This window comes from Corvus brachyrhynchos, unplaced genomic scaffold (genome assembly GCF_000691975.1).
Source record: "Corvus brachyrhynchos isolate BGI_N302 unplaced genomic scaffold, ASM69197v1 scaffold245, whole genome shotgun sequence".
Lineage (NCBI taxonomy): Eukaryota > Metazoa > Chordata > Aves > Passeriformes > Corvidae > Corvus > Corvus brachyrhynchos.
The window spans coordinates 2604785-2632629 of record NW_008238988.1 but is presented as its reverse complement, the minus strand read 5'-3'; the positions used below and the strand labels follow the sequence as shown (position 1 = coordinate 2632629).

The window sequence follows — 27845 nt, the reverse complement described above, 5'->3', positions numbered from 1 at the left end:
ATGTCATCCAAAGGAATTTTTTATTTTTATTTTTTTTAAGCAGGAGACAGTTTTAGATCACAAGAGCAGTAGCTGGAAAGAAGGTAGGTGATATGTTTTCTTTAGATTGTGATATTTAGCATCAAGTGAGCTGAATCAATTTATAAAGTAGAATTTCTAACTCTTGTGATTCTAGGAAATTAATTTCCAAATATGAGCCCTTGTAGCACTTTCCTGAGCTGTTTCAGTGATTAGGTGGCTGAAGCAGGTTTTGTGAAGTACTGGTGGAATTAAGGCTGGATGGCTACTGTTACTCAGCACCCTAAATGAGTTGCCAAATGACCAAGAATTTTGCAATTTCTAGCCACATTTCTTCTCTGATAGCTTCCCTTCTGGTGCTATTCATGGTTTCTTCTATGAATAACATCAGAGAAAACGTGAGCCAGGTAAGTTTTACAGTTTACCTATCCAATCACAGTAGCATTCAAAGGGAAGGTGTTAAAGGACTGCAGCTTGGATCAGTGCACCAGCATTAGCTGCTCCTAAAGTTCTCACTCCCAGGCCTTGCTGGGTCTCCCTTTTGTATATGAGACTGGGCTAGAAGAGTTGCTGATGCATCATGCCAGTTATTAATGTTTTCCTCACAGAGCTCTCTGATAAACTCCTCAGATAACCGTGGGGAGAGTTTGTCTGTCCTCTCACTCTCTTCCAGCATAGCCGTGTTTTTGTCATATACAGGCAAGGCCTAGCTCTGGATTACAGTTTAGTCCTCTGCTTGATGATTGTCAGGTCAATCTCTCCTGTCGAAGTACAGTACAAAACTATACTTGTTTTCCAAGTATTTCCTTAACTGTCTATAGGTATGCTTGGGATACTTTTGTTGAAAGCGAAGGGAGATGGAAGTGCCAAATGACTGGTGAAGCTTGCAGGTCCAAACAAGCAGAACTCAGAGCAATTTGAATTAAAACAGAATACTAAAAAGTTTTTTTTTTTCCTATAAAATCGAGCTGGTTGCTTCTTATCTGGAGTGCAACTTATGCGGTGGAGTTGAGTCATTCTTGCTGAGATTGCATTTTGAGAACTGTCGTTAAAATGCTTAGATATTTAACTCTGGCACAGTATAATTTGCAAACTTATGTAACTGGTATGTTTTTGAATGCAGCTGTCAATAAGAGATCTTATTGCACTTTTCCTTTTTAGTGGAACTAGGGAATATAAAGCAGCTGCTTTCACAAAATGACCTAAATATAAGTAATTTAAGAATAGCATATTTCTTGCTAAAATATTGGCATTTCTATAGGCTTAATTTTCACATGTTCCAGGTCTATTCTGATGTACAAAATACTTATGTAATTGGCTAGGCAGAACAGCATTGCAATTAAGTGATGGAATGATGCAGGCTATGCTAATAAATAAACAACTTTTAGAATGGAAAGTACTGTAAAATAACTGTTTTCATTTTGCCTGTGCTAACCGGAGACATTTTAAAGACTTGAGTAGTAGTAATGTTTGAAGTTAAGACATTAGTGGTTTATCATAGCTAAACCTGAGCCAAAATGCATTTGTTCTTACTATTTCATGTGGACCTTTGTAATTTTTGCTCCTCTTTTCTCATAAATCATACTTTTTACTTTTTTTAGAAAAAATTGTATCATCTGTTTCTTTCCAAATGACACAACTTGTAATCTCATTTGTTCTTTTAGAAATTTATCTCTTTTTGGATAATACTTGGTTGCCAAACTCTTACTGGTCTCTGTAGTTTTAATCACATGATCCAAATTTCAGTTTAGAATACTAGGATAAGGAATAAACTTCTGTAACATTTACACATGCTTAACTACAATCCTCTTCGTTGAATGAATGGCAAATGCAAAGTATCATGTCTGTGTATACAATATGTAAATCCTGAAAAAATGACAATGTTGTTAGGATATTTAGAAGATCCAGGGAATGTGCATAGATGTACATTTTATGGCATTTTATGTACATTCCATTCACCAGAGCTAAAAAATGTTTTTTAAGGAGGATTCATGTATTTGAGCCATGATGTGGTGCAGATCGTGGTGGAGATAATGCTTTCTACTCGTAGCTTCTTTATGTTGCTCTCTGTCTGTGAAGGAACAATTTAGCATTTATTAAGATTTAATATTTCTAGAGTAAATCACTTGACTCTTAAGACTGGGAGGAATGTTTAGACCAAGGGAATTGTAATCAGGGCAGGAGGAGTAAGCAAGTGTGATTCCATGGGAGCGAATAGGCTGATTTTTGTTCCTGGGTAGAGGCGGTAACCACTGTGTGTTACTGGTGTTAAACCACTGCTGCAAGGTCTGCTTCTCTGTAGTTGTCTGCTAACTCTGCTCTGTGTTAAACCACAAACTAAGTTACAGATTTCTGTCAAGTTGTTATCTGTTTTCTTATTTATTTGGTTTGTGTTTAAACACAAATACCAGTACAATTCACTAATGGCTATTTCAGCTGCCTATTGGACTCTACAGAACAAAGTGTGTTTATAACTATATGAAACAGTCGCTCAGATTTTTTTAACAGCTCTTCTCAAAAGGTGTTTATATGTGACTAAAACAACAGAACAAAAACTTCTTTCACTGACAGTTCCAATGAAGTACACTTCTACTGTTTAGAGTGTAAACTTTATAGCAGTATATATCTATGTATACCAAAAGAGCATCTAAGAGTGCTACAAAGGAAAAAGCAAAACTGGCTAACCATGTTTCAATATTGAAATGTAGAGAAAAGCAGTTTACACAGAGAGGGAAAAGTACATTTGCCTCCTCGTTGCTAACAGATTAGTTCTCATTTAAAGTAAGAATATTTTAGTAGATAAAAAGGTCTCTAAAGTCTTCCAAGATAATAATTTGCAAACCAAACAAACACAAGTGTAACATGGCTTGTATTTTGATAGCTGCAGTTTAAATAAAGCAAAGCACTTCAACGTGCTTATGGTGATACACCGTGTGCTGAATTATGTGGGACTACTCAGATGTGTGATGTTGCTCTCATGCTTAAGTGCCTTGCTGGATTGTGACCTAGAGGATGAAATGTGCTCTCATGTTTGGGTCTCAGCTGTAACTTGAAGGATTTTATGTATCTGTGTGTGCAGTTCATTTTTACTGCCAACTGTCCTTGTGATCTGAAATTCAAATGGTAGCCTGTATGCTTCTTGACGGTATATCATAGCTATTCGTCCATTAAGTTCTGTGGTATTTTTACGTAGAAATAACTAAAATGCAGTAGCCACGAGAACTGTGTAAACTGTGCCTGAGCTCTTTGTGTTTGGAGATGAGTTTAAGGAATTCTCCAGCTGTTAAGTAAAACCCAGTCTTTGGAAAGGACTACAGAATGTGGAAAAATGTGGGCGGTTAAGCAGCTAGCATTAAATTGTAGGAAAATTTAATGAAGAAAAATCAGTTGCTGTCAGTAAATAATTTTCTGGTTCCCTCAGTCAATTACAGTAAGTATTTGGACAGACCCTTGTTAAAAATCAACTGCTGCCACTCTGTAATGAGCCATTCTGAGGCTGCAGATCAAGGCCCCATAAGCTTAGGAAATGCTGGCATTAGCACTGCTTTGATTTTTGAAGAACAGGTGAATTCAACAATGTCCTCATTGAGTGACCAGAATGTTTAGAGCTGTCATGAACTCTGGTTTGGACTGAGGGGAGCACCTTTACTGCCTTGTTTATCATGGGCAAATCACCTCTCTGCTGGTAGTGATAGAAGCGAACTTGGCAATCAGTGTGCCCCTCAGAGGAAAGCCTTCTGTCCTGAAAGTTTCTGTCTGCATAAAAGGCTAAAAACAATAGGGTTGTTTTTTCCATTGGTTTCTTTTTTGTATTTTTATGTAGTCTTGGGCAAAAAATCTGCTTTATTGCAGCAGTCATCCTCTGTCCTTGATCTTCTAATGAGATAGGAATGCTGGGGACGTGAGGGCAAAATAGTTTTGTAAATAAAATCTCTGTGTGTATACAAATGAACAAACTCCAGCTTTTCCTAAGCATTGAGGATTTGACTTCCAGGTCTTAATGTGCTTCTGGCATAGTTTTGATGTCATTTCCTTGCAAGCAAAGCCAGGTTATAGCTGTAACTTCAGAACATTTCCTATTTTATTGCCATTTTATTCCCAGGTATAGTCATCAGGTTTCAAGTCTATCCTGTATGCTACTTTTCCTATATCCTCACCAGAATAGCGTTAATGTTGCTGAGATTAGAACCCCACAAATGTTTTCATGTAAAGTGAAGGGTCTGGGAAATTACTTGTGTATTATTTCATAATATTGAGTGCTTGACTAAACAGGAAGTTTTGGGGCCTTCATGCAAACATCATCTTCTAATTACTGGGCACACACATACCGGTTGTGTTTTCTCTAAATAGTTTATTTTTATTTTACTCCCAAGCTCTATCTGTATAAACTTTATTTTCACTTGGGTGTCATTCTGCCGTATTGATAAAATAAATTGCTCATAAGACAAACCATAAACAGTTGGCTGATGCTTCTTGTAGGAGTTAGGAAAATCTGAAGTTTGAAAGCTTTAAATAATAAGTTGGTGAGCAACTAGAAGTACAAAGAGGAAAAATAGAAGATCAGATAGAGGGATGATTCCATGTGTTCAGTTTTCTTGAATTGTATAGGACCATATTAACTAAATTTTTAAGATGTTTGCGGTGAAGTTATCAGTGAAACAATACAACAGAGGGATGGTGGGGTTCTGTAAGAATTTGTACACATTACCACAGGCAACAAACAATATCAACTGTAAAAAAAGTGGCAGTTTCCTGAACTGTGTGAATGTAATTTTTTCCCCATATTTCAGGAATAGTTCAGTTAATGCATTTGCTGCTTTGTTGTTTTTTAAATTATTCTTATTCGAGCCTCCCTTTGTTTTTGAAATCTCAGTGAATAATCCCATCAGGACCTTTTTCCATGGAGCATCTTTTTCTTGGTTTATTTTAACACTTAGCTAAAACACTGACAAATTGCAGCAGTAGCTTGACTTCGCTCCAGTTGCATTTGAACAAGCAGAACAATCCTGGACAAAAGCCATTCTAGTCTAGAGGCTCTTTACCCCATATCTTCACTCTTTTGGATGGGGGCAGGATGGCCTAGGACTCCAATTCTGTCTTGATTTTTCTGAATATGTTTAGTTGAACTTGATAGATAAAGTAAATGCTTTTTGTTTGGTTTTTTCCTTTGACGCAGAAATGGCAGTGGAATGATGTGAGCCTTCCTTTAAAGAAAACATTCTTCTGTGAATCTTTTTTTGTGCTAGGTATTGTTTGGCTGGTAAAACTGACAGTGTACGAAGATATTGAGGCTTCAAGCTGTAGATGAGAGAGAAAAAAAAGAAGAAATTTAGAGAAAAGGGAGGTTTTAGCTATTATTTGAAATATTTGATCTGTTCAGATTTGTTCAATTCTTGCACTGTAAGTGGCTCGTACTCAAGTAGGAGTTTTCAGTTAGGTCCACAATGTTTAGAAGTGGGGTAATGATCTATTATGATGAGAAATGGCAGTGGCAGAGCACTCATGGTATTACAAATACTGGAAAAAATTGTAATTCAACTTCTATGACTTACTATAATTCCATTCTTCTGGGTTGTCTCTTTCTGTTTCCTTTCCACCCTTGTTTTCTTTGTGGTGAACGTATTGCTGTATGTAGTTCTGTTGGAATGGCTGTGTAGCAGGGTGTACTCCTGTCATGAGCAGCTTGCTTGGAATCCTTAAATTCACTTGCTTGCCTTGCTCTTTTAAAAAAATTGAATCTTACTGCATGTCATTGATATATAAACTGAAGCAAGGCCTTTCTTTCTCCAAAATTCTGTCTACACAGACTGCAGCTTCCTTGGATCTTCCGGTTCTTTTTTACAGTTGCTTCAAGGGGGCTCTGAATTTTGGCTGGAGCCTGCAGGAATTTCTGCGCTGTTAACAAAGCAGTTGTCTAAGCTTTGTGTCTAAAATGGGTGTCTTTTGTTTATATTCCAACACTTCTAAGTAAGAAAGTTTTGGAAAATGAAGTATAATCAGAAAGTTATTCTGAACTTAGCACCAGCATGGGCATGTTTTCTGCTTATTAATGCTTTCAAGCAAGGACCTTGGTGTTTTCATTCTCACACTGTTCAGACAGCAGCACATGAATTTATGCAGAGCTATCTCATTGATTTTCATAGTTCTTGTTAGTGCCATTTTGGTTGTCTACATAGTTTTTCATAGCGATTGGGCTGCTCATATTTTGATGCTGCTGTGTTTTTTTCTCTTACGCTTTCCCACTTCTAACTTGTAGTACAGATATTTAGAAAGAAGCAAGAATTCTGTCTTGGCCAATAAAAACTCGCTTAATCATGTTCTGAGGGTGCCAGTCATGTTAGGATCCTGATGAGTGACTGTCACTTGTGGATGCAAGTTGTATCTCCTCTCAGAATCAGTGTAGTGATTTTTCATTCCCAGCAGCAGTCTTGGTGATTCTGGAAAGAACTTAGTTTCTTCCATAACAGACCATATTGCAAAATTAACCCCATAAAGAATTCTTGAAGCTACATCACCATCTTTCAAACTTCTGAAGGAACAGTTTGTTCCAGGTGAATTATCTTTTTCAGTGTCCAGGGCTTCCTTTTGCAAAAATCAGATTACACATGTCTCTGCTGGAGAGAGCTTGAACCTCAGCCAAAATACACTCATACTGAGAAGCTTCTCATTTAACCTTGGAACAGGTTTAGTTGTCTGCAGGAAAGGTAGGTAGGAGCAGAAAATAATGTTTTAAGAAGAAGCTGAAACATGTTGTTGGAGGGAGGGTGTTAACTTAGAAATGGTTACCTTCTGTGTTCCAGAAGGCTTTAATAATCCTCTCCTAAATCCTACCTGCCCTGCTATACACACCACGTGGGATAAAATATTTTGCTGCTTAGTACAGGGAGGCATTTGGAAAGGCTGTCAGCTCCTAGCAGGGAGAAGGGATTTTAAGTAGAAGTTATGTTTAAAAAAAAAAAACAACTCTCCAAACAACTTAGATCAGTGAAATGGCAGTGCCTGTGGACCAGCTACTAAGAGGTCAGAGCTCATAGGTGTTTGTATCAGAGGTGCAGTGATTTAGTATTTTCTCCTGTGCTGTGAAGTTGTAATAGCCATCACTGTTGCATATTAATTAGTGGGAGAGAGGGAGGGTAAGTTGAGGAAGTTTGGAACAGTTCATACTTTCCCTCATACACACAGAGTTATTAACTTGCTTCCTCTGGGTTTTTTGTTTTCTGAGGTTTTTTTGTCTGCCACAAGCCATACCTGCTACATCTCTCCTAAACCAAAAGTTCTTAATGTTATTAGAAATTTTCTTACCCCTATGGGTAGTTTCTTATGATCTTCCTTTTGCAGTTGTCTACTGAAACGTAACACAGACTACAGCTGCATCCTCAAGAAGCAAATGTTCTGGTGGGGAAATGGTGTGTTAGTCTGTTTATTGAAATAGTCCCACGTCTGTATTTTATTTCTTTTACTTCTTTTTCATAAATAGTTCTTTTTCATAAATACAGGCCATGTGTTCCTGTGTCTGAAAGTACATATCCAGAAACATCAACTGTAATTTTTTAGTGTTTTATTGATGTTTCAAACCGTGAGTGCCAGAACTCAATCATATAGCCTCCAATAGTTTTTAAATCGTTTCACTGGCAGGAGGCTTTTTCATGACTTCATTCAGCCCATGACTGTGGTGTAATTGTGTCTCCTCATTTTTCTCTGACATGTTGTTTGTTGAAATTAATTGATTTGGGGCATCCAGTATGTACTGTCAGTTTTTCATTCAGCAGGCTGTAACTTCTGAAAATGTTTCCACGTTTGCACAATTACATGCTGTCTGGCTACTTCATCCAGCCTGCTTAAGGCAGAGGGAAAAGTACTGCGGATCGGGCTGGAGTTGAAGTGAATAAATGCCCTTTTTCTAGTCAGTAGCAGTCTGTATAATTTGGTGACTTGCTTTGTGTCCTGTAGTTCAAGTAAAGGTTGTAATCTTTCTGTATGGTCCTCATTACAGCACACAGGGTGTAATGTCACTGAGAATTGTTCAAGGAAATTGGAGTGTGGCAATATTTCTCAGCTTAGTTAGAACAAGTGCCTGTGACTTCAGTGTTGTTCATATAAGCAGCTTATCCTAGTGGAAGGAATACAACTTGAACATTGTTTATAAAGGATTATTAATTTACATATTGTTCAACTGAAAGTTTCAGATGGGGGTGGTTAGTTTTCTTGGACAAAACGATCAGATCTTTGTCCAAATTCCTTGGAAAAATGAATTTGTGTTTCTGTAGGGTTATGTGGAATTGCATTAACTGTCCTTTGTGAACAATTTAGGGCTTATCTTCGCTTGAACCTTGTGGCAAATGAACAAGCAAATAGCAAAACAGTAAAATTTATTTTCCTGTATAGCAGAAAGCATTACAGTTGTGCTGCCTGGATAGCACAATTTGAGGAACAAATGAAGGGGCAAAGAGATTTCATGCATTCCAGTGATGTATCTGTGGTTGTCCATGGTTGTCCATGGCCTGGTATACTAATTACCCTCCTTTTCTTTGCCACTCTGTTCTGCAGTTGCATCTACTTTCAAGGACTTTAGCTACTGACTCTTTGGCATGCTCCATTCTTTATTTCAGTTTTGTTTCTAATGCTGCAGTCCTTTGAATTTTGGCACTCTTGTGTTTTATCCAAGATCTTGTTATTTGTGTTGATTTTTCTAGGCCCTGTACAGTATTCTTACTTTTCCATCTGCAAACCACAACTTGAGTTTTCTGTGCACTTGCTGGAGAGGCTGTCCTTCAGTTGGACCTCCACAAAATCAGTGCTTCAGAAATCATGGTTAAAATGCACTTGTAGATGCAGAGATGCATCCCCTGCATGTTCATTTCTGTTCACAGGGGTCCATTTTCACATCTAGTTTTCTTCAGATGCCTCTCTGTTTTTAAGAGCCAAAATCCAGAAACTTTGGTTGCAGAAAGCTCTTCTCTTTTAGGACCTAAAACTAATGGAAGTCACTGATACGGAAGTGGTGATCCAAGAATCATCTTAGATTAAAATTGAAGTTTCCTTGGCTGATTGCTGTGCAGTTGTAGCATCAGATGATGTGTGAGAGTCACCATTTCTGAAGAAAATGTTGTACCTCTGATCTTTTTACAAGGCACCACCCTTACAGTACTGTTCAGAATGGTACTTCTCTAAGAAAAAAAAAAACAGTGGATGGTGTATGTTTGCCACTAAATTTAATGATTGAAGGGCCTTTTCTCTTACTTTGCCTTTAATAGGAAGAGAGAGAATGTCTGTCTCCTTCAGTACATATGTGCATCACTGAAGCATCCCAAAAGTTGAGGCTTTCAAAGCAGAGGACTGGTTCTGTCTCCTGCCTTGAGACTGCAGTTTTCTGAGATGATTGTAGAAATGTGTGACTGGGTTAAGATAGTAAAATTATGTGGAGAATAAAGGTCATAAAATGAGGTCTCCTGTTAAGAAAGATTACTAAAGACATAAAGAGAGGCTGAGTTAAGCCATGTTCAGGATCTGTTTTATGTATTGCACACATTGCATGCAGTCTGTTCTGGGTCTGTGTTTTTACATAACGAAGTCGTGCTGTAATTTGGGCAGTTGCACTGCTATAGGTTAATCAGATTTGCATACAGAGTTATATGCTAACCGAAGGTGTCATCCAACTCAATCACTGTAGTGCACAAAGCACCTCATCAAAGAATGACAAATGTGCTCATAATTTAGGTAGACACTGGTCTGTGGAAGATGATTCCGTAGATACGGACTCAAAAACAGGTCTAAAAGGTATTTTTAGTAGGAAGGAGGCTTGGCTTTCTTACGTCAGCATTTCTCTGTTTGTGTCCATCCCTTCTTGTAAAACCAAGATATTTTTATTAATAGCTAAGACTTTAAATTCTTCAGGTTTTAACTACACATAAGGGTGTCTTGGTTTGAAAGACAAGTGTCCGCTAAGGAAGGCAGGAGCCTCCCTTGGAATGGAAAATGTAACCCCCTTCTCTCCAAATTATTATAATTTTGAAATTAAGGGGCTTTCAGACAAAGATATAAGAAATAGGAATAACAGTTCTTTACTAGTATATATAACAAGGCAATAATACAGAAGCACTGGCTTAACCTGACAGAGTCAGGATAGGACCTGACACCCTGCCGGGCAGGGTGGTGGCAGTCACAGTCCCATTAAGGGGTGGCTGCACCCTCTTTGAAGTGATAGAAATGGTTCTGTCAAAGAGCTGACCCTGTAGAAGGGTCTGGTGTTCCTCTGAAGGTCCAGTGGTGATTATGTAGCTGTCGTCCTCTGGGAATCCAGTAGGTAAGGGCTTACTGTGGAGTTCCAAACCTCAGATTATATCCAGGTAGGAATGCTTGTTTCCTCCCCCTGGGCAGGGCATCTCACAATGGGATGATGTAATTTTATGAGTCATGCAGTAAGGCTTGATGGTCCATTAACAGAAGATACCCTTCCGGAGGGAGTTATCAGGGATGTGTCAGGGAAGAGATAAAGAACACTGCCCCACCTGGTTTTAGCAGCTGGTGATAGAACACATACTTACGGTTACATCTTACATTGTAATATAAGACAAAGGGTATGGGGGGAGAAGTAGCAGGTAGTCTCCAATTCATCAGAATTCAGAGATTGGTCAGTTTTAACTGAAGTTTTTCTGAATGAGAATTGAAATTCTGGAAAAACCTAAATGTCTGGCACATTCATCCTATCTACAAGTAAACGATGCTTTTTTTGCAGATAAAGTGAGGATTTTGTAAACCGGGCCTATTCTCCTACAGGTTTATACTGCTGTTTTGGTGGAAGTCTGGTTAGCTGGAGTGTGGCAGGAGAACAACTGCAGTCTGTTATTGCAGTTTTCAGAGGGTGATCACTTCATGCTGTGGGCTGTGGGCAATTTCTGAGGGAGTTGTTCCATGACCACATTGTGGTTTTCCTTCTGCCCAGCTGTATTCACATCCACGGTGGGCAACTCTTACCCCTGAAGAATCCTGAGTCAACATGTCACATACAAATCTTAGCTTAAAGGACCACCAGCTTTCAGGTTGCCTTCTGGAGAGGGATAAGGCAGTTTGGTATTTAAATGGAGAGTGATTTATTAACTTTGGAGGTGTGCTAGCAGTTCTGTAGTTGTTGTTAGAACTTCACACAAACTGTATGTATTTCTAATTTACATGATAAACTACTGAGCAGGACGAACAGTTTACAAAGCACAACTCTGAATGTTGTGTACATAGTAAGGTGAGAGATTAGAAGAAAAATGGCCCTTTTTAGTTCATGTTTCAACAGTGTTTGTGGTCACTGTAACTGTATCCTGTTCTTAATATTTTTCTGTTTTGTTTTAAACACAGCAATAATGTCAAATACCTCACAAAAATATATTTGCTGGGGAAGTTTCTGCTTTTTGAGCTCTAAATTAAGGTGAAAAAGTTGAATATCTGCCTTCTGTTTAATAATCTCCTCAACAAAAAGAACATTCAGTGTTCAACTCTGCTGCTATCATAGAATGAATAAAAAGTATTATTCAGGAAAATAATTCCCCATATGATTTATAGCAGCATTCTGTAATTATTTTGATCACTCTGACTTCATCAGAGTGGCATGTGAAAATAAAAAAGTCTTAAGTCATATTTTTTTCCTAGCAACTTCAGTAATGTGAACCTCCTACATGTGTTTGGGACACAAGACACACACTGTGCACACTCTGTTTCGTTGGTTAGTTACAGCTTGCTTGGGCATCAATATTTTGTGTTCACTTGAGAAGAGACAGAGCTCCAGAGCTGGGTTTGGGGTGAGAGGAAGCAGAGGTGAATTGCTGCTGCCATCCCCATACAGCTGAAGTATGTGTTTTGTTTTTGTTAACAAAGCATGTGAGCTAGGGAGTGCATAACCAGTCCCCGTGCCTCACATTTGAATCACTGTTGTGATGAGATCAAATATAAACATTTCTTGACTGTTTATTCTAACACAGATGTTTTAGAAAGGTTGATAGTGGCTGGAAGAGACAGTGTGAAGAGCTTTGTTGGATATATGGTGTCACTAACGGCTGATGCTGTATTGCAATAAAAGCATGTTGTAAAAATGTGATGTTGTCACTTAGAAAACTGGTTAAATACATTCCATGGTCACGTTAAACATTCCTAGAACCCCTGATGTACTGTTTTTCTGCTAGTGCAGCTGTTAGTTGGGGCCTCAGGTAAAGTCTGTTTCTGAGGTGCTTTTCACAGCTAGTTTTTGTCCACAGTCTTCAAATAGAAAAGCTCATAGTTTTGTTCCATTACCTTGTATTGTATAACAGTGATTTGCAGACTCTTTGATGCTTCTCAAGGCATAATTTGCAAGTATGTAAAATGTGTGACCTATTTTGTATGATTTTTTAATAATGAATGCACAAATAAACTGATGTGGATTAGAAGGGTGGGTTGGATGGTTAGGGTGTGAAAACCATGAAGATAAACCAGTCAGTTTACACTGCCTGCAAATATAACTCTTATTCTCTTAAGCATGAATATTTGCTGCATCACATCCCAAGGAGGAGATGAAGGAGGAGAGGGTGTGCAGTGTATGGGTCTGGCTTTAATCTCAATTCACACAGGAATTTACAGTGCTGTGATTTTATTTCCAAACAGATTTCCTCAGACTTGTCAGGGGCAGTTATCTTTTAGTGAGGCATGAATACATGAGGGTTTTAAGTAAATCTGCAGCACAGACATCTGAGAAGCTGCTGTGTAATTTAACCGAAAATTTAAGGATGAGCTTTTACAAGATGGCTGAGCCAAACTAATGGCTTACTGCTGCCTAAAGGGACAGCTGCTCTGTTCCTTTCCAGTCCTGCTCCTAGTTAATCCAGCGTTGTTTTTTCCTTTATGCAGACTCTGGCATCCTCTTGGTCATTCAGATAATTTATCTGTTTAAAAAAACAACAAATAACAACCAAACCCAAAAAACCCTGAAACTCCCTTCCTGAAAGAAAACCTAATCAGTTTGCTTTCATTTCCCCTTGACTACCAGAAAAGCAGTGTTAGCAAGAAATTGTGTCCAGCAGGTAGGGATCTAGGGAATGCCACTGTCCTGGAAACATTGAACTCTTTCATGGCTCAGTAGTTGCAGGGAACATCCATTCAGATGTGTGCCAGTTAACAAGTCCTCTTTGAAAGTGGTTTCTACATAGTTCCATTAGAGGCTTTTGTCAGAACCATGAATGACAGTGAATATAAATTTTTCAAGTAAAACAGCTGAAAATACAAAAATATGAAAAGTGCAGTTGAGCTAGTAGTAGTGTCCTTGTTTAAATTAGATGAAAGCAATGCAAATTTGACTGGAGACACAGAAAAACCAGCTTTATAGCTGTGTATTTTGGTCATCTTAACATTACTTGTGCCATTATACAGGATTTTTAAATGAGATGTTTAAGAAATATCGTAATAACCCTTTTGTTTTTTTCCTTTGTAGAACTGAAGGAAAATCATCATGGGAGCATTTTTAGACAAGCCAAAGATGGAGAAGCATAATGCCCAGGGGCAGGGGAATGGGCTGCGTTACGGTCTGAGCAGTATGCAAGGCTGGCGCGTGGAAATGGAGGATGCACACACGGCTGTGATTGGTTTGCCAAATGGACTTGATGGGTGGTCGTTTTTTGCTGTCTATGATGGGCACGCTGGATCACAGGTTGCCAAGTACTGCTGTGAGCATTTATTAGATCACATCACAAGCAACCAGGATTTTAAAGGGCCAGATGGGCCACCATCTGTGGAAAGTGTAAAGAGCGGCATCAGAACAGGTTTTCTGCAAATTGATGAACACATGAGAGTCATCTCCGAGAAGAAGCATGGCGCAGATAGAAGTGGGTCAACAGCTGTGGGTGTCATGATTTCTCCCCAACACACGTACTTCATCAACTGTGGAGACTCGAGAGGTTTGCTCTGTCGAAACAGGAAGGTTCACTTCTTCACACAGGATCACAAACCAAGTAATCCACTGGAGAAGGAGCGTATACAGAATGCAGGTGGCTCCGTAATGATTCAGCGTGTGAATGGCTCCCTTGCTGTTTCAAGGGCACTTGGGGACTTTGATTACAAATGTGTCCATGGGAAAGGTCCCACAGAACAGCTGGTCTCACCCGAGCCTGAAGTTTATGAAATTGAGAGATCAGAAGAAGATGATCAGTTCATCATCCTGGCTTGCGATGGTATCTGGGATGTTATGGGAAATGAAGAGCTGTGTGACTTTGTAAGATCCAGACTTGAAGTCACTGATGACCTTGAGAAAGTTTGCAATGAGATAGTTGACACCTGCTTGTACAAGGTAGCCAGACTTGAGAGAAGGAGTTTACTGTGTTTTCACTATTTGAAGTTTATGAAGACGTTAATAATAAGTTTGATTCCAGTCTCTAAGTATCCCATGGTTTATGGTAACATGACTTTGACAGTGATGACCGTGTTTCCCACAAAAGTGGTGATAGAAGGGGAACAAACACACAACAGAAACAATGTTTATCTGTGTGGTTTGGTTAATTAAGAGTTTATAATCATGTACAGATACATTGTGATCAGTGGAAAACTAGAAGCTGATGGGAATTTTTGGGCGAGCTAAAGACACTAACTACCCTTTTCTGTTTCATAACATACTTTAGAAAACCTTAACTCCTAAGACTTAATCAGGCTAGAGAGTATTTCCCCTTCCTAATCTTCCCCTGCTTTCTTGGGCACATAGTGGTAACATTACTGTCACATTTACACCAAGATAAATGTAGAATCAATGAACCTTGACTTCATATTTTGAAGACCTGGCTTCCTACGTTTTTATTTTGGTTTAATTACTGTATTTCTTATTCACTATTGTGTGATAACAGCTCTGAAACCAGCTTAAGTAGAAGAAGATGAGGCTATTTGGTTTAACAAAACTATGTAACTTTGTCTGCATTAACTTCTACTTTGTAATAATAAGTTGCAATGTGATGCAGTTACTGAGTTTCATAGCTTGATACTTATTTTGAAAAGGCAAACTGGAAGTCATAGTGTAAAAAAGCCAACTTTTTTCTAAAGAAACAAGACAACATCCTTGCTCTTCCCACATGGCTAACAGGATCATTGTTTCCCATCTGGAAAATTGTAATTGCTTTCCATCACCTTGGCAGATTGATAATGGTTATATTTTTGTTTACTATTTTTGTTGGATAATCCTAAAAACAAATAAGTGGAAAGGAGCAGTGGCTTGTGGATGCTTTAAGCTTTGCAGGAGCCAACTGTCAGCACCTCCCCATACACACATATACTCTTGTTTTGCCCACTGGTTTGTTCTTGATCTCGCTGACATCAGTGGATTTAATTAGTGTTAAAATTTAAGCCTGTGGATGCATGTTTGTAGGCCAAAGCACAGGAGTATTGAAAGTAGACCAAACAGTTACTCTGCATAAGCAGAATGTGTTTGTATTTTAACATATTCAGGTATTGGGGTTCTCTTTAGTTGGAGTTTTAAATGTTAACATTTTTTGCATAGACTTGGGTACTTTACAACTGGTCTTCTAACAAATTCTCTCACTTGTAACTTTTCTTGTTTTAAATGAAAAGGGGAAGAAAAAAACTAATAGCTGTGATTTTAGGTGGAAGCACTGTCTGAATTCAGCACCTTCCTGCTTAGTGCTTTTAAGCAGTGATGGTTTTGTTCACCCATTCGGCTGTTTTCCCAAAATGATTGGATGGTGCTTAAAACAAGATGGAACATAACTTTGTAATTATACATCACTCTTTACTAATGTCAGTTTTTAGAAGACAATGGACTGTCTGTGACTGGCTCCATGTAGTCTTCACACCATAAAAGAGGAAAAAACAGAGACTTAAGAATTGTACTGAATGAATGGGCCTGGAATTCTGTAAGGGGTACAGGGAGATTAGTTCTAATGATAATATTAATCCATAATAGTGAAAGTTGGATTCTGATGCCATATGATTTGTGAATTTCTGTGTTTAAAATGCTTTGATGTGTGTTTAGCCTGGTGTATATACATTTCTCAAATAATTTTTTCTTTTCCACCAGGGAAGTCGAGACAACATGAGTGTGATATTGATCTGTTTTCCGAATGCACCAAAGGTATCACCAGAGGCGGTGAAAAGAGAGGCAGAGTTGGACAAGTACCTGGAAAGCAGAGTAGAAGGTGGATCATTTAAAAAAAAATAAGTAACTTTGTTTCTAAACAGACCCCTGGCCCCTTTCCCCTTCCAACAACTAAACCCTTAACACATACAGGCTTTTTAATAGATCTTCAAGTGCCATTGGCCATCCTGTGTACCTCTGAAAAAGGCACTCATATATGTCCTGAAAAAGTTCTGCTATGAAAGTGCAGCAGCCTGTAGCCTTGAAAATTATTCAGGATGGCAGAGGATTCATTTGTGCTCAGTGTTCTTCCTGAGTCTGTTGACAGCACTAACTTCAGACCAGTGAATCCTGGTTCCTGTCACATGGAGTTAAATGAAATAATCAGAATATCTTGCAAAGTGTCTGCGAAGATGGTAATTTGAGTGCCATTTTTCCTTATAGTTAAGTACAAATCAGTTAGCTGTAATATTTTATTATCCAGTAATAGTAGGATTACAACTTGATTACTGTGATCTTTAAGCACCTGCTTACATATTTACTTATTTGAAAGTATGTCAGAAATTTGTCAAAGCTAATCTTTAAGCATTCATGACAAACGAAAGCTGGGAACTCATCTCTTACTCTGATAGTAACTTAAAAATTTTTCTTTAAATTTGTATTCCAGGAGTTCTTAAACTTTAAATTGAAACTGCAAGTCTGGGGCTTTTTGGATCACATAAAAAGGATATTTCAAATCAATTTGATTCAAATAATTTCTGATTAAAACTGAATTTATAGTGCCTTTTGTATTTAAAACCAACTACAGCTTGGAGTTTCTTTCTGAAATCTAAGACCTGCTGTATGCATTATTTGCATAGGTTAAGTCTATTTTTGAAGTGGACTCCTATATGTTACAAGTCTAGTTATGTGTGTGTATACTTCCAAGAATCCTTAATAGCACACAGGGCACGATAGGCAGAGTTCTTCACAAATATGGTAGCAGTGATTAGTAAGTCAGAGGAGTACATTATGCACTTTTTTCTTCCTTAACTTGCATGAAGGTAACACAGTGCAGCTCCAGAAATTTCACAGAGAACTTGCCTACAGGGGAATTGTGGGCTCAGACAAATTCATGTGCAGTTTTTAAAGCACTTACAACCTGTATAGGTGCTCTTTCAGAAAGTACCACGTTTTTCCAGGGCCTCGTTCGCCAGGTCTTGACAAACTGCATCTGTTCTGCCCCCGAACAAATGCCCAGGCAGACATTTCTGTGTTTTAATCTCAACACTTGCCTGAGAGGAGAGGTTGGTGCACAGTCAGTGCTGGTGTGAATCTCCCTGACAGCGTGGCAGGAATATCCTAGTGCAGTCACACTGCAGGAGGGAAGTGTCAGATGGCTCCCTCCGTGCAGAGCGGGGAGCAGGTTTGCACCAGGCGTGTGAGTGCCCACCCACAGATTTGGTGAAGAACAAGTGTGCTGTACATTCACACATTGATTCACAGCGTGGTAACTCTCCTTATCTGGGCAAGTACTGCCTTCTTATCTTAGATATTTTGTCTGAGTTCAGACAAACCTGTGACCTAGAATATGAAAATACGATGAAGCCAAGGCTGTGTGTTCAGCTGGCCTCATTGTACCCCAGGAATATTACAGGGAGGAAAGCTGGCATTTTTGTACAGCTGCTTAATTTTATAAAGGAAGAGCCTAAACACTGGACCTGCTTGTGATTATGGTACATACAAGGAATTTGGCTGCTGGTACTTTGCTCATTCCTGCAATTTCCTATTTGTATAAATGCAAAGTGTGATAATTGCATAGAGGCAGAAGGATTCCATATGTAGTTATAAAGCACTTTAATACTAATTTAATGGGATGATGTCTGAACAACTTGAGGAAATATATTGTACTTTCCCTCAAGGGTCTTTGCTTAATTTTTAGAGTTATCCTCAATCTTTTGTCTATTGTTGCACAAAAATATTATTTAAATTAATGAATATGTAGTAAACACTACTCAACCTAGCAGTGATTTGTATCAGCTGTTTGCAGCATTTGGCCTTTTAGGACTTACACATGAGGGAAGTTGAAAGGCCTGAACTAAAGCAGAATTTCAAGAACAGGAATTGATAACTTTGTTACATTTAACTTAATTCCTGTGCCAGTGCATTGTTTCTGAAGTAAATGGTTAATGCCTTATTGACTAGTAGAGTAGGACTGCTGCAGCATCAGCATACACTACAGTGAATAATCTTGCTCTTATCTTAGGATACTGTAAGAGTGGCAGTGCTTAACTTTAAAAGCCTGATTTTTGGCTGAAGGAACTAAAAAAATATAAAGAGTATTTTAGAATGATCTTACTAATCTGTAATATCAATTTAAATTTAAAACTCATTAAAATGGAAACTTGGGCAAAATGCATATGTATTTTTATGCACTTCAGTACTTGGTGAAGTCCAACAAGTAATGAGAGTTGATACTTTCTAATGTGCATTTTTTTTTCTGGTTGTATTTTTATCCCCTCGGCCCAGAATATACCTTTATACTGTTAAAAGGTAGTGCAAATTATAAGACTGAATAGGATTTAATAATGATGGTCATCTTGAAAAAGGAGAGATGATTCGGATTTTAAAAATGTAGAAACTTTTCTACTTATCATGTCACTTAAGACTCCCCTGATGTGTTTGTGGTCCAGATTCATAGCTGCAACAAATAATGGAAGAAGCAGCAAGTGTGGAGAACCATCCTTGTGCCATTACTTGCAATAAATCAGTGTTACTCCTAAAGTATCATGTGAACTTCATGGTAGAAGTAATCAGTCATTCCAAAATGTGTTGCTATTATTTGCACTAATATGTGTTATTGATGTGTTGACTCTAAAAAGAAACTTGTCTAAGCTTTTTTTTTCTGTTCTCATTTTTTTTTACATAGAACCATTCCGTAATAGATAATCCCTGCAATATTTATACTGATGTAGAGATAAATAACTTTGAGTTAGCTGTTATATGTTCCTTCCCTAATTTTCACAAAAACAAAGTTCTGGCTTTTTCTTAAACTTTGTATGGAATTCCCATTTTTGAATCCTTTATTTTAGGGTTGTAAGTACATTTTTCCAATACTTAATGCCATGAAAATGTGTAGAAGGTTTAAAAGTAAATTAAAGATTGGGGGGAGGGTTGAAGGTGTATTGAAACAAGATAATTCCAATAAATTAAACACAGCTAGCAGACCGACTCCATTTGTTGTGTCTTCAGTGTTCATTCAGTCTGTATCTATAGTTTTATCAAAATATAAATGTATTCATTTAGTGGAGACTGTATGTTAAATGTACTGCAGTTACAGGTTGTGAAACTGTGTAGTATAGGTCAACTATAAATTCCTTATTTTTGTACAGCAGAACTTTAGCACTAGCATAATGTAGCATATTCTAGATGTTCAAAATTGCACAATAAAGGAACTTGGCAAACCAAATCTGAGATCTTGGCTTCTTATTCAGATTTAAGATTCATAGATTATTTCTTTGCTAAATGTTAGCTGGTAAAATGAACTTTGGCTGTAGATTTTGAGGAAATGGCAAGTTTTTGAGGTGTCTCTGGTGTGCGGTGTCATGTATTTAAAATTTAGGTTTTGAAGTAAACAGCTTAAAGCTTTGTGCTGCAGAATTTGATGCTGGTTGAGGACTAGGCAGTGTTTCCACTATACCTTGCAAATAATTTACACAGCCTGACTACAAAACAGAGCTGATGGTTTTTGTAAACACACGCAGCCCTGAAAAACCATTACATACACAAAAATAATTCACAATTGTTGGTTTTTAGGGGTTTTTAGTTTGGCAAACCAAATCTGAGATCTTGGCTTCTTATTCAGATTTAAGATTCATAGATTATTTCTTTGCTAAATGTTAGCTGGTAAAATGAACTTTGGCTGTAGATTTTGAGGAAATGGCAAGTTTTTGAGGTGTCTCTGGTGTGCGGTGTCATGTATTTAAAATTTAGGTTTTGAAGTAAACAGCTTAAAGCTTTGTGCTGCAGAATTTGATGCTGGTTGAGGACTAGGCAGTGTTTCCACTATACCTTGCAAATAATTTACACAGCCTGACTACAAAACAGAGCTGATGGTTTTTGTAAACACACGCAGCCCTGAAAAACCATTACATACACAAAAATAATTCACAATTGTTGGTTTTTAGGGGTTTTTAGTTTTTTTTTTTTTTAACTAAAAAGGACTGGATACATGTTGGTTTAAAAAGCTTTCAATGTGCCTTATCTCACAAATTATAAAATGGACACTTGGTATGTTCTTCTGGAATTTAGGACAAAATCTAAATACTTGAGTGTTTTTCAAAAGTGGTACTGATGAATTCCAACTACTTTCAAACTGTGTAAAGGCTTTATTACATGAAGAATAGTGTGCATGTACATACATGCTTGTATAGATGTGCACATATGTACACATTATTGTATGCATGTTGCAGTATTCATTTGAAGATGAACAGCACTAGGTCTTAATAATTCATGTGTTTTGTAATTTCTGAGAGCTCATGTTTACAGAGAAATCAATGAGATGCAGTTTTTTAAATGTTCTTGTTCTTTAGACTTCGTAAAATCCCTATTTAAAGAGTGACTCTTCAGGGGCGGTATGGTCTGAAATGTCTTGAATTCCAATAAAATTGTGTGCTTTTGACTTGAGGAGAAAAGTGAGAAAAGCAAACACAAAAAAGCCCCAAACCAACCCAGCCTAAGAATAAAGTTAAAGAGTTAATGTCTTGACAAACGTGGCTATGGCTACAGCACAGATTCTCTTCACCCAGCAGCTGGAGTGGATCAGCTTTAAGTTTCTGCCCTGTATTTAAATATCTCCTGAGTTGAGGATGAAACTGTCAATTAGATGATGTCCCTGGCTTTTAATTTATGTGTAATAGTTCTTAAAATTTGCATGTTGCTGTAATGCAGTGAGGTACAAGTATTGGTTAATACACATGCAGCCATGGGAATTACTTTTGACATGTCGAACCTTTTATTTCTTGAAAATATTTTGTTTTCTGTGATGACAATAATATTTAATCATGTGTTGCAGCAATAAAGCTGATGTTAGTATCTGTCCCGTGCCTTGGGCATATACTGGGAAGATATTACATCTTCTATCTAATGTATAGCAGGAAAGCTATTAAAGATTTCTTTTCCCACTGTTATTAGGTAGCTGTGTATTTCTAAAACCAAGTCAGTGTGTCAACAGCAGTAAATCTGTGTCAAATCTGTTACAGGTTTTTCCTTATGGAACCAAAGTTATCAATTACCATGTTGAGTACGGTCTGTTGCTTTTAATTTTAATTTTTTTTTAATTGTTAAGCTGCCTTTTTTATAAAACTGAGTGTTTCAATCTTTTTGATTTAAATTTGGACTGCACTTACAAAAAAAGTACTTCTGATTCCCAGAGATCATAAAGAAGCAGGGTGAAGGAGTGCCAGACTTAGTCCACGTGATGCGTACGTTAGCAACTGAGAGCATCCCAAACCTCCCGCCGGGGGGGGAGTTGGCAAGCAAGTGAGTTCACATCAGTGTACATGTGGGGTTTGATTTAAACTGCATCTTAACTGCAAGGCCACTCTTAAAAGTGGGGGGGAGGGAGGGAGGAAGGGCACAAGACAAAAGGTGATGATCTGTTCTCCAATTTTTATTACTCAGTTGTTTTGGATGAAAAGGACAAGCCTAAGAATGGAGTTGACAGTGAATCACTGCGAAAATTAAATGTCAAACCGTAGTTTTGGGAAGGAATGAGGGGTTTTTAAGGGTGGCCTGAGTGTCTGTTTTTTGTAATTAACTGGGGGTTTCGGGGGGGATGTTCACATTTGAATATGTGAAAATAATGCCCTGACTTTATTACTTGGCTATGTTATACACTTCCACAAGAAGTGATATGCAGAAAATGTTTTGCTTGGCAGCTTTCTTTTCTTGTCTGTAGCCATGTTGTAATTGCTTAAAAATTTGCTTTTGTTTCTCTCTGCTTGTGACAAATCTGAAAGCGAGATAGAAGTCTATCAAAAAAGAAAAGTGGGAAGTTAAATTTGTAGCTTTATATAGCTGGCTTTGTTCTTGAAGAGTTCAGTGGTGATGCTCTGTGGTTTCTCAAATGTTCAGTCTTTGAGGAAGCAACATGCTTAGCTTTTTTGCACCCCAAACTGAGTCCTTTGTGGTTCAAAAGATTCTTCATGAGCCTATGCCATGTTAAAATGGATTGGCCACATATGATACAGAGTATTTTTAACCTTTCAGAGTATGATTTTTATATTTTACACCAAAACATCTGGACTTTAAGCATGTAATTGAATAAATTATAAAGTGATAACTGTAAAGATGGCTTCTACAAGACAGTATTGTTCCTATAGGAACTGTTTGACTAGGAAAAGAAGAGATGGCAATTTAATGTACAATAGCATCTATTTAGGATGGGTTGCTGTAGTGTTGAAGTACGAGTGAGTCAGTTACTCATGAAATGCAGCATACAAACTGATTTTTCTTAATCATCTTTGGCTAGCAGTATCATCACGGTTGTGAAGAAATGCTGAAGTGACTGATTTCAGTGGGATTTTGTGTCTTAGTGATGCTAGTTTGAATAGGGACTTAGAGTAATACTGATTTAATTGGATGTTAGTATAACTTAAAGTACTATTGCCAATTTGGAAGGAAAATAATGATTTCCAAGAAACTTGCCTGTATTTAGAATCAAAGAAACCTATTTCTTGAAAGATATGGGAAACTTTCCAATCCATGTATGCAATGTACTTTATGTGTAATTGCTTGATTTTATTGCTTTAAATCCATCCTCTTCTTTCATGCCCTATAATCATTCACTAGAGTCACTATGATGTTTATACGTGGTAGTTCCTGACTTTTCAGTGTTGCAGGATGATTACAAAGCTTGTCATCTGCTTTTTTTCTTCTCTTGCACTCCTTTGTGATTGCTCTGCATGCATTCATCAGCGGTTTAAAGGTTGTTCTTTGAAGTTTGTTTTGTATCACAGTCTGCTACTTTGTCATACTTGATTCTGCAGAAGGGGATCTGAAAGAAAGTTGCATTTAAAGTCCAGTCTGTAATTCCTGTTTTTTTTACTCCCCTCTTTCCTTCCTGTTCTCCCTCCAAAGTTTTTTCCTTGTATACTGGGAAAGGCAACGGCAGCTTCTTCCTTCAGCCTCACATTGGGCTGTGGTTTTTGGTTTTTTTATTATCAGTTTTCAAGTTTTTTTAACTCTCAGTTTTTTCACTCTGTGTTAGAATAATTAAATAAAAATCATGTTGGTCATTTGCATGTTGATTGCAAATTTTGTATTAATATTTTATCAATCTATTTCTTATAAATTTTCTATCAGTATTAGAAAAGTCAAGAGTCCCAGAGATGAAAGTTAATTTCAAGCTGTCTTAAATATGCTAAGCATGGGGTTTTTTAAAAGGAGGTAACTGTCAAAATGCTTGAATTAATATTTTGATTTTTTTTACCAGACAAAATTTATCTCAGTCTGAAGATACAGTACACAAAACTGCAATTTGCATTTTAATCTTTTTATTTTGAGAAAAATTGCAGGATAGTATTGGACATGTCATTGTAGAAGAGTACTGTTCTAGAACTAATTTTTTCATGTTTGTGCATGAAAAGTCCATTTTAAGATGTAACACTAACAAAAATGTACTTCAGAATGTAATTTTTGTGTGTCCAGAGAATAACACAGCACTGTTCCCCTATGGAAGTGCCATAATACATAAGGCACTACTGCAGTGTTTTTTGGGCACACAAATGACCAGGACATTCAGTGTTCACTGAGCTTTCTGCTGCCCTTTTTCTAAGTGAAGACCTGACTGTCAGGTTGTGCCCTTCTCTTGCTGAACTCTGAGGGATACTGAGCCTTGTTTGTCTTGAGCCTAAAGGTTTTAAAGGATATGGAATGTTTAAGAACACTTAGTGCTAACTTCTGGTAAATATGGTTCTGTAAATTTGGAATCTTCTAAGGTTTGCATTTTAAATTAAAATTAGGAATTTGACTTGGAAAAAAAAGAAGAACACAGCCTTAAAGTCTTGTGGTTTTTTTTTTCTTTTTTTGCTCTAGACGGAGTGTGATTGAAGCCGTGTATAACAGACTGAACCCCTACAGGAATGATGATGCTGTAAGTATCCTTTCTCTTACATTATCTTTCCTCCCACCCCAATTATTTTATCTGGTTTTTAAAGAAAGGTACTGCTAGTTCTTGTTAAAAACCCCTTCCCCCAAGAAAGGAATAACACTGTTGTGCTCTTTGGATTGTGTTTTGTAATTGTTTTCTGCTGCCTTCTGCTGATCATAATCTCGAAACTCCAGTAGGGTTGATTAATTTGTCCTCTGGAATTTCATTATTTCAATCCTGCTTGGGTTTTCAAGTGCTGCCAAATGGTGGAAAGAGTCATGGGGTTGTTTTCTCCTTTATAGGAGACATTTTTTCCTAAACATCAAGAGGAAAAATGTGATATCTAAAGGTTAAAGAGATGGGTTAAGAATATATTAGTTTACCAAATGGACAGTGTAAACACTTTTATTCTTAAACATAAAGCATCTTACAGCAAGTGAACAGTTTGGGTTCTGATATGTCCGTGATGAGAGAGGACAAATAAATCCACTGTCAGTATGGGGGGAAGAACAACCAAACAGTGAACATGATTCCAGTGGCAGTTTGATCACCAGAAACAGCATTCTGTCACTGAAAGTGCAGCATGTCATAGAGCAGTTAAACTGATCCTTTAACTATCAGCAGAAATTACTTACCTGCCTGGATGTGACATGGATGAAATGCAGCCAGACATACATAAAGATTGTGCATTGGCTTTACAACTGTGCACTAGTTTATTTGGCAGCCCTCATTCTATTTTTAGCATAACAATTCCTAAATAGGGGCTGGAAGAGGATGCTTTACCTCCAAAATACATTCTGTAGTATGTTGCTGTTCTACAAATGTACAGTACACAAACTTTGCAATCATGTTGGCGACTGGAATACAGAAATTTGCATATGGAATAGTTGGCAAGCAGCTCCCGCATTTTTACTCATGCTGCTTTTACTCTTCATTCTTGAAACAACCATTTTGCTCTTTCATATAATTGCTCTCCTTTGCTACTTCTGGTCTTGAAGGAAAAGCTGGAGGTGGTACTTTTGCAAAGGGCAGTTTCAGTTTGTGGTTTTTTACTACACCTCCGTGCCAACTGTTCCTCTCTGGTTTGTTACGGATTCTGTGGGCAAGTTTGAATGAAGGGTGCAGAACTTCAGTGCTAAGAAATTATCATGTATGGCATTGCTAGAGACTTAATTAGCCTCTTTCCTCTCAAGAGAGTCACTAAGGCAGTGCTTTTGAAGAGAAATAATATTTCTACCTCCTGCAGTCTCAGTAATGATGGGGAGATGCAGCTGTGGAAGCACCAGGATGTGCTGTTGTAAAAGCCCATCCTGGCCCTTAATTGCTTAGAGAAAGGGAGCAGGTAATGCTGAAACCACTAAAGGTGGTGCACAGGAGCAGTTTGCTCTGATTCCTGTGCTGCTGATTTAGCTGTTGCTTCAGCTGCAGAGCCATGGCCTCACTTGCTTGTGGTTAACCTGTGAGCCTGCCTGATGAGGCTAGTAGAGAAAGCTGAGTATAAAGCAGCCTAAGCAAAGGAAAAGGAAACAGGCCTGACATGAAGGCAAATGGATTAAAAAACCACTTGGTAAAATTAAATACAGGTTAAACCAGGAATTGGCTGAATATTTTTCAGGCTTGTGGTAGTTATACAAAATCTGCTGTTGCCTGTGGGCCTAAATGGGATGAATTTTAGGGACACTCAGATATTGGATAGGTTGTAATGCAGAGTAGTGTGGCCATACAATTAGGATTTGGAGCACAGCATGTCTCTACTTTCAATATTTGTAATATATTTTTTTTTTTCCCCCTTGTGGTTTTATCACCATCCAAAATTACGACTTCCTTCAGTTCCCTAAACTACGCTTCTGTAACCTTAAATTTAAAGTGATAAAATAGCTCTGAGTTTTAACAGGGTGTCAGTTGATGTCTGTATCTTCCCATGCAGCGAGGGAGGGCTGAGAACACAAAAAATTATAATGGTGATAACACATGGCATGAGCACATCCTGCTCTTTTCTCGCACCTGTGAGCTGAGTATATCCATTTTGTATTGCTTCTAACTACTCAAGGAAATAGCTAGAAAGGCTCTGGAAATGCTTTTCAGTAACATTTCTAGGATATTATTTTTCAGGATTGATAAGACTCTTGGTCGTATTTTGAAATTTCTTGGTTCTAATGTTTCATTAATTAAGAGTATGTGGGGTTTAGATACTTCTTAAAAGCTGTGTCTGAAAGGGGAGAGAAAACAGACTCCTGAAATGATTTAAGTCTTTACCCTTTTCAGTCTGGATTATCCAGAAACTGCTGCAAGGATGGGCACTCCAGACTTTAAAGGGTTCCTTCTTTTTTCTTTAAGGATTCTGCCTCAACTGATGATATGTGGTAAAACTGCTCATCTAGCTGTGGAGTTCACGTTTCATCCTGCAAATGAAAGTGCAGCCCAACCTCAGTGACCCTTCTTAACATCCATCCTCAACCTTAATTAAAGAAGGGAATATGATGTGTTGGTGAGAATGACTACAGCAGTACGACATCTAGCCCAGGAACTGATCTTTTTTGTAAAACAGACTTCTGTAAACGTGATTTCAAACCATAAATTCATGTTGTAAATCAGACTCCAGCAATTTATGTTGTATGATTTTGTTTTTGTAAAGTGCAATTGTCTTTGTACAAAATGCTCATATTTAATTATGAAACTGCTTTAAATCACTATAAAGGTTAGAAGAAATGTTTTGGCTTGTGTGATGCAACAATATATATCCCTTTTAAAATCATGTTGTGGTTTTGGATTGCAAGGAGCAGCAGCCTAGCCAGCTAGGTGCTCAAGAGGTGCACAAAACTGTTAAAGACAACTTTTTGGTTTATATGAAAGCTGAACTCGTGGGCAACCTACCAGAAATTACAGTGTGTGAATTTTGCTTGGCAATGGAAAAATAACTTAGGAGTAGTGCACATTCTTCAACAAACGTATATCATTTTCTTGGATGCACTCCTACTCTCACATTGAGTTGAAGGGATTTGTGATTTTGAGTTCAGTGGGAGTTAAATCATGCCCTATTAATAGTATCCTGTTCATACATGTACCAATCTTGGGATTAGAATGCCTTGGTTCTTCGCACCTCTTTTTTCATTAACCCTTACCTGAAACTACTAATCACTGAGCACGAAGGCAACTTTCTACATAAAGTAGGAGTCTGCAGCATTTTTACAATCCTGATTGGCTGGGTCTGCTGCTGTTCCAAGAAAAATACTCTGAATTCCATTTTATCAATAAAGCTTGATTTAACAAACAAGACATTTACCCATACATGTGTAATTCCTTTTTTCCTGCCTTTTAAAATGTCAGTGCCATTGTAAATGATATTTTACTTGTGGAAGAATATTTTTATTAATTGGTAGCCCATTTTTAAAATGGGAAGGATTTTGATTATTGCCCAAGATATAGCCATATGCTAGAGGATGATGTGGGATTAATCCGTTACCCTATTTTTTACAAGTGTGGGTTTTTTCAGGCTTTTTGGTGTTGCTTGTTTTTTTTTCCCCTTCCCTACTGAAGATGTGCATTGGTTTGAATTTGCCTACTGTTTGATAAAAATACATTTGTCAAAGCCTGACAATCTTTAACATT

The 27845-nt window shown here is 37.7% G+C and overlaps 1 protein-coding gene across 3 annotated transcripts; it reads left to right on the top strand.

Moving 5' to 3' along the window:
• Positions 1-27845, top strand: PPM1A (protein phosphatase, Mg2+/Mn2+ dependent 1A). 3 transcript variants are annotated; one of them, XM_017738843.1, is made up of 6 exons: positions 1-83; positions 13466-14317; positions 16049-16166; positions 21517-21625; positions 24182-24239; positions 26502-26590. In XM_017738843.1, exons 2-6 carry the CDS (start codon positions 13484-13486, stop codon positions 26547-26549), a joined length of 1167 nt encoding a protein of 388 aa, XP_017594332.1. In that variant the 5' UTR covers positions 1-83; positions 13466-13483; the 3' UTR covers positions 26550-26590. The 3 variants fall into 3 exon arrangements, with proteins under 3 accessions (XP_017594332.1, XP_008635507.1, XP_017594333.1); XM_008637285.2 differs by having other exon boundaries at positions 9-83; positions 26574-27845; XM_017738844.1 differs by lacking the exon at positions 21517-21625 and having other exon boundaries at positions 9-83; positions 26574-27845.